The 13,334-nt window shown below is 43.2% G+C and overlaps 1 protein-coding gene across 1 annotated transcript in view; it reads left to right on the top strand.

Annotated features, from left to right (window-relative positions):
* The first annotated feature begins 659 nt into the window (after nucleotides 1–659).
* The window catches only part of HIP1 (huntingtin interacting protein 1), a 199,203-nt gene continuing 186,528 nt past the window's right edge, over nucleotides 660–13,334 (top strand). The window contains exon 1 of the mRNA XM_073667838.1: nucleotides 660–1,192. Coding sequence (XP_073523939.1) covers nucleotides 1,175–1,192 — 18 coding nt within the window. The 5' untranslated portion in view covers nucleotides 660–1,174. The remainder of the gene's footprint in view (nucleotides 1,193–13,334) is intronic.

The raw sequence follows: 13,334 nt of genomic DNA, 5'->3' as shown, positions 1-13,334 counted from the left end.
TAATGTGGCCGAATGGACAAGTGATCCGCCCATGTAATGGGACCAGTGTTTTCAGTACAGATGTAGAATATTTTATTGGTGGCAGAAATTATAAGAAATAACTGGCAGCGATAATCCTCATATGTGACCATTATCATCACCTAATACTATGAGGGCTGTGAGCACAGGGCGATACAAGTGTGTGGACCCTCGCTGTGTGTAGACCCTCAGAGTGTGTGGTCCCTCGCTGTGTATGGACCCTTAGAGTGTGTAGACCCCCGGTATGTGCACCCTCAAACTGTGTTGAACCTCATAGTGTGTGGACCCTCGATGTGTGTAGACCCTCAGAGTGTGTGGTCCCTCGCTGTGTATGGACCCTTAGCGTGTGTAGACCCCCGGTATTGTGTTGAACCTCAGAGTAGTGTGAGGACCCTCAGTATGTGGACCCTCTGTGTGTGTGGCCCCCTCAGTGCACTGTGGCCCCTGCTCCCCAGCAGAGGAGCGGGACGGCAGACATCTCCTCCTCCGCAGCCACAATAAGCGGCTATTCTTATTAATGCCGGGGACCCATGTGCTCCGTCTCACGGGCTGGGGGGCTCTCCTCTCCCGCACGGGCTGGGGGGGCTCTCCTCTCCCACAATCCTCTCCCCGGCTGTCTCCATCCTGCGCCCCTCCTCTCCGGGGCTGTCTCGGCCTCTCCCCCAGCAGCAGGAAGAGTTGACCGCCTGCTGCAGCCAGGCTGTGACTTGTGGCTGGACGCGGGCAGTGGCAGCCGGCTCCCTCCTCCATCCCTGTGTGCAGACATCGATCTGCCGGTGTCTCTCCACCCTCTCCTGCTCTCTGGCTCTGCAGCCCTCCCTGTGTGACTGTCTCAGCACCATCTGCCCGCCGCCGCCGCTGCTGCAGCTCCTCTGTTTACTTGTTTCCCCCCTTCTCCATCACTGTCTCTTCCTCATCACTTGTGAATACTTTATTTCTTCACCTCTCTGTTTTTGCAGAACACTTTGTTCTGTGTTGCCCCCACAGCTGGGGCTGTGCCCCCTCTGGATGTCGGGCAGTGCCACCTCCCTCCTCGGGGTGTGATAATGTTGTGTGATAACTCCTAAACTGCATTTTGGGCACTGGAGGTGGAGCTTGTACCCAGCAGCAGCAACAAGGGGTCTGCAAGTGGCCTGCAAGGGATCTCATTGGGAAGATGGACGCTAGCAAAATGGTGAGTGGCTTCAGGATCTGGAATATTATATGTAATGCTGCAACTTTGTAATGTGCACTGGGCAAAAAAACGCAGGAGCTGCTCCTGGGGAGGGGGCAGGGATGGTGGTCAGACAGATGGTGTCCCCATACAAGAGCATATGTAAACAAATGCCCCCTCCTGCTCTGCTGCTCCTATAGAAAGTTACAAAAACGCCTGAGTCCTGTTAGATGAGGTCATCGCACCCCCTAAACCTCAGCTAGTTGCCCCCTGATGCTGACTGGACCACCAGGACAATTATCCCCTGATGTTGTAGCCGTATATGAAGGTCTTTTATTATTTTGTAAACATCTGACTATGATTTTGGTTATTTTATAAACATCCCTGTGTGAACTGATACATTTTAGTATATTTTTCTTGTTTGTTATTTTGTCCGGCTTGTTTTGCTTTTTTCTTGGTCATACAGTATTATGCTGCAATACTATATCCAGTAACCAAAGCAAAAATCGGACAGATTCATCCTACATGAGACAAGATGCTCCGTCAAGGGCTCAGTTGTGATTTCCGTCACTTCTGATGGCACAAATTGTTGTGTAAGGGACGGAAACCCCTGACAGACCCCATTAAGGTCTATTGGTTCCGTCTGTTGCAGGACAGATACATTACAGCATCATGGCTCCTTACAAACGGTAACATCTAGGACAAGTGTGAACGGAGGTGAAAGGACATAAAGGGATTGATAATATATATTGGAGCCATGTGTAATATGCATGCATACAAAGACGGTTTGCATTTGGGTAAAACTGCTCTTGTTATAGGAAAACTCCTAACAATCCCATCATTGTGTTTGGACACATACTGTAGATTTGTCCTGAAATGTAACAATTGTGGAGATAATGACTGAGAATAATCATTGATCATTCCCAGAACAGTCGATAGATCGTCAGAGTTATCTAAAGAAGTCACATACCAGAAGTAGCAATATATTTCTGTCTTTACTATTAGTGATGAGCAAGATGAGCGTGGATGTTTGGGTTCGTCTGAACTTTAGCCCAAAGTTCGGTTCGGGTACCAGAACTCTACCCAAACTTGATCCTGAACCCAATGGAAGTCAATGTGAACCCAAACTTTGGTGCTGTAAAATGGTCATAGTAATCTCGCTCTTCCTCCTCCGGCAACTTCTGAACACTAATACTGGCTTCCGGGAAAAGTCCGTTTTCAGAGCTCAGCTTCGGACAATAGGTGTCTAGTATGAATTCTTTACAGTTTGGGTTCGCTCATCTCTGGTTACTATCTATTCAGAGATAGTAAATGGGATGGAACTAAAATAAGTTTAAAGAGACAGTCTCGCCCAGGGCTTGGATATTCTAGTGGAGAAGGGTCCCCTGCTAGGACCCCTGTCTGTCAGCCATAGTGGGAAGCCACCAATCAGCTGCTCCCTCCCTGTGTATGGCCGAAGCTTTCCTTGTGTAAAGGGCTGTGCACACTTCATCTGAGTCTTACACTTGGAGTATAACTCGGCAAAAGCTCCCGGCGTATACATCATCTGTATCCATATGTCTTCATTTACCCATCAGTAGATAAAAGAGGGTCCGTTTGCTCGTGGCCGGGTGGTATGCATTTTAAAGTTTTCAACTGTATAGGAAAATTCACTAAACTGTGCAATATACGGTTTTTTTTTTTTTTTTTGCAATGAGACACTATGGGTGATGTATGCCATTGTATGGCTGTACAGTGGCATGCCTTGGAGTATCCCATCCGACACACACATCAGAAGATCTTTCCCATGGTCAGCTCTGACAAAAGGCACAGACACAATGTGCATAAGTCTAAGCAGTGCTAAAAAAACTAGCAATCCAAAAGACGCATCATATATGACAACATTGACATTTAAAATTGTAATGTATAAATGTGGCTCCGGCCTCAAAAATTTGATTTTAGCCCCAATAAAAAAAAATTTCTATTCTTTTTAGTAAATATTTGTTTTTTTAAGGGATTTTTATACAGTATATGCACCAAATTGATAATGGCTTCAGTTTTTGCAGTCATTGTTATTTTTTAGGTTCGCTTGACAATATTGGTGTGGTTTTTAATATCCTGATGTTTTCGGCTAATTTATTAACAGTGTTTTCCACTTTAAGTGGACCCCAAACACTCATCTACCTAAAATAACAAGCAGAGTAGTACTCACCCTTCCTGGGTCCAGCGCCGCCTCCTCCCGAATGCTCGGGTCTTGGTGTTTTAATCTGTTTGTCATTCTAGGAATATAAGAGCGTTCGGCATCGGCTTTCTTTGATTCATAAAGTGGAATACTAACATATGACATTTGGAAGATTATTGAAAGGGTCATGCAACATTTTACTGAAAAGATGCACAAATAAACTAAAATAACAAAAAAAACTTTGGCGTATTTGTGTTTTCGCCAAAATCATCAAACATCGTACACTGTTTTAATGAATTGACGCAAGATTCGCAACTGCAAAAAGAAAGACTAGGCAAAAAGTGACTTAAAAGTTGCAAATGATGAATTAATGCTTTTGTGTATGGGGACATTTCATTGTTGGGGGAAGTGAATTCCAACATGCCTTACCGTGAGCAGAGCATTCATGATGACGGGGAGGTGCAGAGGACATACCCTGATGGCCACTTTATCAGAGACACCTATCCTTTGGCTTTCACAGTAATATCATGTCCACTATGTGTTGAAAGCTATCTGCATTAACATTGGATAGCTTTTCACTATTGCCCCAAATTAGTTGGAGCAGGGGAGGACGTACCATTGGTGCAACCTGGGCATTTGTGGACCCAAGAGGTAAAGTTGGCCAACTTCTACCTCCAAAGCAGGTGGAATTATGATGAGTTATTGGACTTCAAAGGACCCATATGCTGTTCTTCCTCAAGGGCCTTCTTCTGTCTATGTTTGCTCCTGAGATGGAGGTACTGACTAGTGTTCCCTCTAAGCTACACTGCTGCTTTCTGGTCTCACTTCGATCAGTCCATATTCCTTCCTACACAGCAGCCGCACATGTAACAGTGAAGGTGGGAACGTCGTTCCTCTGCAGTCATAGCACATTAGCATCAGCACCCTTCTGAGCTTCTGCAACTGAGAGACTTCTGTATTCACAGTCCGACCACAGGCGTTAAACGACCACCAATCGGCAACATACAAGTTAGTCGTTTAATGGCCTGTGTAGACTGGACAGCCATAATTCTATGTGCACAGAACAATCACTAATATGATCGTTCTGTGCTCATGGAATATAATTGTTCTCAGCAGCACATCTTGTTTTACATAGTATGATGTGCTGCTGAGAACTATGATTTTTAGGCCAACTAAAAAATCACTGTACCCAATGAATGAGTGTTTTGCTCATTTGTCGGGTGATTTGCTGCCCGTTAAGACTGCCTGACAGTCGAGAACTCTTGTTCCCCTATTATCCGTTTGTCTAAAACCAACATTGCATACAGGACACTGTTATGTTATTGGGGGAGGGGCCCTCTGTGCTCAGTGGATGTCTCTAAATAATTAATACTTAGTCTACATTTGAAACTTGTCAGTGCCAGAAACTCAAACTAAGGAGCCATGGTATGGATGGCAGAAACATTAAGGCTGTGTTCCCCCGATCAGTAATACTAGCATTCTGGATGCAGTGTATTCTCGCTGCGCCCACAACGCTGCATTGTACAGTACAAGCACAGTGGATAGGATTAAAAGAAATCCCATGCCCACTGGGCTTCTTTTTTACGCTGCGTAAAATCACCTGCGGTGCGGATTTCCGAGCAGCAACCTGTCAATTTCTCTTGCGGGAAAGTTTAGTCTTCTGTGCGGAATTTCCCCATAGACTTGCATTAGATGTAGAAAATCTACAGTTAAAAAAAAAAGCACATGCATTGAAAGTGCTTCTACCCAGGTGTTTTTAGCGTTTAACCTAATAAATAATTAATTTAAAAAAATTATGTGGGGTCACCCCTATTTTTGTTTACCAGCCAAGCTAAAGCAGACAGCTCCGGGTTTATATTATCAGCTAGTAAGGTCCATGCTTATTGGTCCCTTCCCAGCCTAAAAATACCAGCTCGCAACCGCCCCAGAATTGGCGCATCACATTAGATGCGCCAATTCTGATGCTTTGCCCGACTCTTCCCGATTGCACTAGTGTCAGACACCCCCATTACTAACCCAGTAATAAAAAATAAAAACACTCACACAGAAAAAAACACTTGATTTAAATAAAGACTCCCCCACACTAACCCTTATTCACCAGTTTATTGAAAAAAATAAAAACAAATCCCATGCAGGCCCGAAGTAATCCACCGAATCCGAAGTAGTCCAGAAAAGGATACCTGAAAAACATAAAAAGACAGAAATAAAAACAATAGACAGTGCCTGGTTCACCAATTTATTACCCAAAATGTTCCCACGAAGCTCCGCTGTAGTCCACGTTCCTCGAATCTTTCTCTGGTGACTGTGAATAGCAGTAACGTGACCGCTATTCACAGGCGCCAGGTAGTGACTACAATGCTCATCAGAGAAGCCGAGTCTCGCTGGTCATTAGGTTAATACAAGTACAGTAAAGTACACATGCAAGGCACTAATTATATATGATAAATAAATATATCTCATGGATCTCTATCTATCTATATCTTTGCACATCTAGTCTAACATACCAAAGAAATACAAAAACGCAAGGGTCAAACAAAAACGCAAGTAAGAACGCAAGTGAGCTGAGGTTCGGGATTCATGCGGAAATTCAGCTGCGTGAAAGCCTGAACAAACACTAATAGTGGGAACGTACCCTAAGAGTCAACCACAGGCTGCACTGTTATGTATGAGAGGATTTTCTCAGCCATCAATATTCTTCTTCTTTACAAGCATATTTTTCTGATATATACAGATATATGTCTATATGACAGTACAGGCTTATTTGGGTTTCCTGTACTTGTATGGGCAGCACGGTGGCTCAGTGGTTACCACTCTTGCTTTGCAGCGCTGGGGTCCTGGGTTCAAATCCCACCAAGGACAACATCTGTAAGGAGTTTGTATGTTTGCATGGGTTTCCTCCAGGTTCTCCAGTTTCCTTCCACACTCCAAAGACATACTGATAGGGAATCTAGATTGTGAGCCCCAATGGGGACAGCGACAATAATGTATGAAAAGCACTGCGGAATATGTTAGCTCTATATAAAGATTATTATTATTGTAATAATCTTTACAATACTGTGAACATATTATTTAAGGAGTAATTTGTTTTTCTGCATTTAGCTTAAAAGATAATATAAATGTATCTTTTAGATATGTATATAGAAAAATTATACCTAAAAAAACTGCTGTCTTGAAAAATACAAGGTAGCAATGCATAAAAGCAATATTTACTTAAAAAGTAAAGTTAAGGCTGTTATGGCTATGAATGATGGAAGGTGAAAATGAAAAAAATAAATCTTCCAGTCATCTGAACAGTACAACACCAAAGTTTCCTGCAGAAATAAGGATTGAATTACAGAATTTCTGGCGTATAGCTGCATATCTCCCTTTTTAGGATGTGTGCACACATGGTGGGTGTTTAATCCTTCGTTCACCTGTGGTTAAGAACTACAGATAAATATATTTATGCCATTTTTGTGCCTGCATCTGCATGGCTAATATATACTGTATGTGTGTATGCAGGCATGTGAGTAATATGTATATGTATGTTCAGTGTGTGTTTGTAGGATTGTGTACAACATGTATATGTGTGTGTAATGTGTGCATGCAGTCGTGTGTGTAATAAGTTTGAGTGTGTATTTAGGTGTGTGCATAATATTTATATGTGTGTGTAATGCAATTTGCATATTCTATATATTCGTCTGCATACATGTATACTATCTATATTGTGTAATCTATGAAACCCTTTGGCCACTAATATTGATCCCTCTTGAATTGGAGAGATGCTGTGGCACGTTGTCCTGCTCCTCGGAAGTATCGTGCATGTATCCTATTAGAATAACGCTCATGCTGGGTGTCTGACGCTTGCCCACCTTTCATGGGACAGTGCTCGACTCTCTCAGTGCTCCGCTCAGCATCTGCCATGGCTGACATGCCCTGAACCAGCTCTTCTACCCTGTCCCGCAGATGTTCTGCAGGATAAAGATCTTGGGACTGTGAAGGCTTAGGACAGTAAGGAAAGCTCAGTGCCATGTTCCTGGAACCACCAATCCATAACTATATGAACCTTGTAACATGTTATATTGTCCTTCTGAAAGTGTCCTTCTGCCTTGAAGGGATGAACTTGGTAGGACACAAACCTTAGGTAAACCATTCTGTCCAAACGACGCAGGCATTGGAGAACCCAGGGTGTACCCCACACCATTACTTATGAACTGTTGACACCTGACAGGAAGGGTTTATCGGTTCTCAGTACTTGCGCCAAATTATGATCCTCCCAACAGAATGGATCAACAGAAATTTAGATTCATCTGACCAGGCAATGTTTTTCTACTGCTAAGTGATCCATCTTTATGTTTTTTTTGCCCACTGGAGGCTTATCTTTCTGTTTCCCCTAGCTGGTCAGCTCAGCTGCTGTTTTAGCCCATCTGTTCTAAGGAGTGAGAAGTTGTAAGTCTGCACATGTTGGTTGGAGCAGCCGCCATGGATTCAGCTGCAGTTTGCTTCACTGTGCACCTTCTGGTCTGCAGAACTATATTTGACATCCTCCTCTGACCCCTTTTGTCAATGAGTTTTTTATGTCCACAGGATCCCCTTTGGCTGGATGTTTTTCCTTGATCACACCATTCTCGTTTATACTGTAGACACATTTTTATAAGAAAACCCACAGGATTGGCAATTAATGAAATATTGGCCCTGGCTGGTCCAGTAATGATGACCATGTCTCATTCAAAGACACTCACATCGCTCACCTTTACCATTCTACTGTCTGTTCACCCTCAAGTAGTCGTCACTCCACTATAAATGTTGCATTACATTAGGTCATTTACTTAAAAGACCATTCATGTCGTACATAGATGACCAAAGTCTACCAAAGTGAAAGCCGCTGATAGTTATTGGATCCCCAGCGGTCCTAATGTATCATTTATCAAAAAATCATGAGCTCATCACTAACATCATAAGTAAGCATATCATTGTATAAATAGTCCCTGAGAACTTGGTTCAGGCTTCGTTGAGATTAGAGCACTATTCCCTGAATGTTCAATTTGAAGAAAAAGCAGGAAAGGATGTCTCCGAGAGAATGGATTCATAGAAATTAATGTTGCACTTTTGATCCTTATTTGGAAATATCTTAAACATGTCTCAGAATAAAGTCATTCACATTCTAGAAATTCGTGCAACACTTCCAGACTTTTAGGGGATTTTGTAAATTCTTATTTATTTAGTGGTTGGTATTTCCTTACTTGATAGTGGGTCATTGTTCTTTTAGGTCTTCAGTGAGAACACAATGTTCCACTCAGCGGTTCATTGGTGTCATAAAGACAAACCCTGTCCATTTGCTCTATTAGGGCATGAGTAGAGTCCCTTGAACAAACTTTTCCCTAAGAGTTATATCGGAGAGCAACTGTGTAATGGATCCCGAACTAGAAAATTTGAACCCATCTATGCATGCAATGAAATGGCAAGCTTTAAGGGGGTTATTCAGAACTTACCTACTTTTATTTTTCTTTGGAGGTAAGCATTTATCGGCAGGTAGTTGCTAATTACCTGTCTGTTCTGCCGTGCGATGATCTTTCCCGGCTCAGGGCAGCTACGGACTGTTCCTGGCGTTGATTCTCCAACTTCCTGACATCACGTCGACAGAACAGCTCATTCTCTGCTATTTCGATGGGGCATCACTGTCGTCGTCCTGTTGATTGACAGTCGGCTCAATGCTGCATTAGACTTTGCTGACTGTCAATCAACATAATGTCGGCAGTGAACAGCAGAACAGACAGGTAGTTAGCAACTACCTGCTGATAAGTGCTTAACCCCATAGAGAAGAAAAAATCCGGGATGACCCCTATAATTGCTACATCACAGTCGCTGCAAGAAAAATTGACAGACACACATGGCTTTCCCCAGCTATAACAGATGATCACCAAGGGCGAGCGGAGCTCAATTGGCAGTAATCAGCTGATCACTGTGCCAGCTTCTAATTATAAAAGTGTAGTATTTGTGAGACCACCCCTTAATTGGGGAGCTTTGATTATACAACTTCCAACATCAAATTTGAGGCGACAAGAAAACAACTGGCTAAGGTCTCATTAAGACATCCGTATTTTATGCACGTGTTCTATCTATGTTTCATTAAAACGTCCATTTTTTATGTATTTGTTCTTTTCATGGATAGAACACGTACCCATTATACTCTGGGACTGTTCACTTGTCTGTGTTTTTGTAGACTAAGTGTCTGTAAAAAAAAATTGCCCTTTCGAATCAATGGGTCCATGAAAAAAATGGACAACACACAGATGCCATTGCTGTGTCATCTAATGGTTGTCCGTTTCTTTTACTGTCTTATGCGTAGGAGAAGCTTATAACTTACATTTTTTGCATGAAAGAAAAATGGTTGCCACATTCATAGTAAAAACGGACTAAAAATGGATGAAAATCTGCTCCAGCGTACTGATGAAAAATAGTCAGTTTTTTTTTCTCTTATTCACAGATTTCTGTATGAGACCTCACTGTCATGCCATATATCTCCATGATGATTTTGTAACTAATATGCTGCATAAACTGTTTCCATAATTTCAATAAACCCCAGCTGAGAAAGGCGCAAGTGCGCTACCACCTCTCTGCAGATTGGCCTCTAAGGCCATGGCGCCACTATCAGTATTTGGTCAGTATTCGGTCAGAATTTTTTCTCAGGAGTGGGAGACAAAACCAGGTGAGGAACAATCAGAGAAAAGGTATAATAGAAACAAGTCACCAATTCTGCATTCATTGCCCACTCCTGGTTTTGTCTCCCACTCCTGAGAAAAAATGCTGACTGAATACTGATAATGGAACCGTGGCCTTATATACACCCACAGCCAGGGTCAGGCAACACAAGAAAAATATATATTTACAATCACCACGTCCTCTTTACTTCCAGATGCAGCTGCATACAGCATTCTGATGTTAGCCATCAGTCAGGACTTTGTGTGCCGCCCCCCCGACATTGTGCTTAAAAGCAAATGATTCTCTACAAATTATTAAAAATGAAAATTTTATTTATGGTAAAGTTAATTTGTCAAATTACTTTTGAGCGCCTGAAAAGAGAAGGCTGAGATGAGAAAGCTGGAGCAAGTTTACAGAAAAGTGACCAGGATGGTGAGTGGACTGCAAACTATGTCCTACGAAGAACTGTTAAAGGATCTGGGAATGTTTAGCTTACAACAAAGAAGGCTAAGAGGAGACTTAATAGCTGTCTACAAATATATGAAGGGATGTCACAGTGTAGAGGGATCATCCTTATTCTCATTTGCACATGGAAACACAAGAAGCAATGGAATGAAACTGAAAGGGAGAAGATACAAATTAGATATTAGAAAAAACTTTTTGATAGTGAGGGTGATCAATGAGTGGAACAGGCGGCCACGAGAGGTGGTGAGTTCTCCTTCAATGGAAGTCTTCAACCAGAGGTTGGACAGATATCTGTCTGAGATGGTTTAGTGACTCCTTCATTGAGCAGGGGGTTGGACACGATGACCCTGGAGGTCCCTTCCAAATCTTAACATTCCATGATTCTATGGCTTTGTAGGAAAATGGTTGCAATTCCTAAACTTTTCACAGGATTTTTCTGTTCAACCCTTTTAATTAAGAAAAACACAAGAGAAAACTGAGTGTACAGCATATAGAAAAGGGCTTTATTAATAGAAGTATAAGTATAAATACATCATATTACATATATAAAAAATAGATACAGATAGGGAGACGATACAGAACCGCGGAAGTACATAGCAGTTATCCGCAGCTAACCATTGTAGCAGGATAATGTGGAGAAAAGGGGGGAGGGGAAGGGAAAGAGCGACCCTAAATAGTATGTACTAAAACATATCAGATGGCAAGATGGGGGAGGTATATGCACAAGGATACCAATACTTCAAGTAGTGATGGATACATGTCCCTTATTATCCCCCTAATGGGGTCAGAGTAGATGTAGTCCCTAATGTCAGATACACTCACCAGTGAAGTAGCCAAGGGACGCTCAAAGAGGGGGCCAGGGGACAAGGCAGGAGCAGACCGAGATGGGACCTGCGAGCCTCGACGCGCGTTTCGCAAATCCGCTTTATCAAGAGGCGTCACAATGAGGGCGCCGGCATCTTTTTAAATATCCCCCCAAACAAGGTCACATGTGCGCGTGTGTGACCGGAAGAAAATGGCCGCCAACCGGAAGGCGTGAACGGCGCATGCGCGGGGATCGTCAAACCGTCCCGCCCCCAGAACGCCCGTCATGACGTCGGCGCAAACCCGGAAGTGCTGTGAAGCAGAATCCGGGGCAGCGCCGACACCACGGAGACAGGCGCCTGGGTAGGCAAGGAGGGCGAGTAGCCCCGCGCATGCGCACTGCCAAAGTGGGAGGCCAGATATATATACCACAATACTCATGTACACAAATGTATAATATCCCCCGAATAACATGCGATAAGTATCACATACAACATATATAGGTGCAAGCAACTACGTAAATTGAAATACATCGGAGCAAAAAATGCAAATGTGGAAAGGGGGAGGTAGCTGTGTCCATGATATGACGGCAATCTAGGGGCAGTATCTAAAGATGTCAGTGATCAATCCATTTCCTTATTTCCGGTCGAATCAGCGGTGGGGAGGGTAGCACTGGAAGCCGGCGTAACGATAGATATAAGGTCCACAGAGGAAAGTACTATATATGCACATAAAAAGAAAAAAAAAAAAGTTAAGAATGGACAAATAAACAAACACACAGAAAAATAAATAAAAAATAAAAAGTGAAAGGTCAAAAATAATAGTTCAAAACTAATAAAATTTAATTGATCACTGACATCTTTGGATACTGCCCCTAGATTGCCGTCATATCATGGACACAGCTACCTCCCCCTTTCCACATTTGCATTTTTTGCTCCGATGTATTTCAATTTACGTAGTTGCTTGCACCTATATATGTTGTATGTGATACTTATCGCATGTTATTCGGGGGATATTATACATTTGTGTACATGAGTATTGTGGTATATATATCTGGCCTCCCACTTTGGCAGTGCGCATGCGCGGGGCTACTCGCCCTCCTTGCCTACCCAAGCGCCTGTCTCCGTGGTGTCGGCGCTGCCCCGGATTCTGCTTCACAGCACTTCCGGGTTTGCGCCGACGTCATGACGGGCGTTCTGGGGGCGGGACGGTTTGACGATCCCCGCGCATGCGCCGTTCACGCCTTCCGGTTGGCGGCCATTTTCTTCCGGTCACACACGCGCACATGTGACCTTGTTTGGGGGGATATTTAAAAAGATACCGGCGCCCTCATTGTGACGCCTCTTGATAAAGCGGATTTGCGAAACGCGCGTCGAGGCTCGCAGGTCCCATCTCGGTCTGCTCCTGCCTTGTCCCCTGGCCCCCTCTTTGAGCGTCCCTTGGCTACTTCACTGGTGAGTGTATCTGACATTAGGGACTACATCTACTCTGACCCCATTAGGGGGATAATAAGGGACATGTATCCATCACTACTTGAAGTATTGGTATCCTTGTGCATATACCTCCCCCATCTTGCCATCTGATATGTATTAGTACATACTATTTAGGGTCGCTCTTTCCCTTCCCCTCCCCCCTTTTCTCCACATTATCCTGCTACAATGGTTAGCTGCGGATAACTGCTATGTACTTCCGCGGTTCTGTATCGTCTCCCTATCTGTATCTATTTTTTATATATGTAATATGATGTATTTATACTTATACTTCTATTAATAAAGCCCTTTTCTATATGCTGTACACTCAGTTTTCTCTTGTGTTTTTCATATTTATCGTGAGTTAGCAATCTTTTGTGTGACTATGGGGTGTGAGTTGTGGCTCTTCCGCACTCCATCCTCGTGATTCTCATTATGCTGGCCGAAGTGTTTATCAACCCTTTTAATTAAACCTGAATATGTACACTTTATTACATCTCATTGTTTTCATTTCAAATCCAAAATAGTGGCATGCAAAGCTCAAATCACCAAAATTCGGTCACTGTCCAAATATTTTTGGACC

This window comes from Phyllobates terribilis, unplaced genomic scaffold (assembly GCF_046119375.1).
Source record: "Phyllobates terribilis strain yellow unplaced genomic scaffold, ASM4611937v1 Scaffold_2__4_contigs__length_985480577, whole genome shotgun sequence".
NCBI lineage: Eukaryota > Metazoa > Chordata > Amphibia > Anura > Dendrobatidae > Phyllobates > Phyllobates terribilis.
The sequence above is the reverse complement of the archived record's forward strand: the minus strand, read 5'-3'. Positions and strand labels throughout refer to the sequence as shown.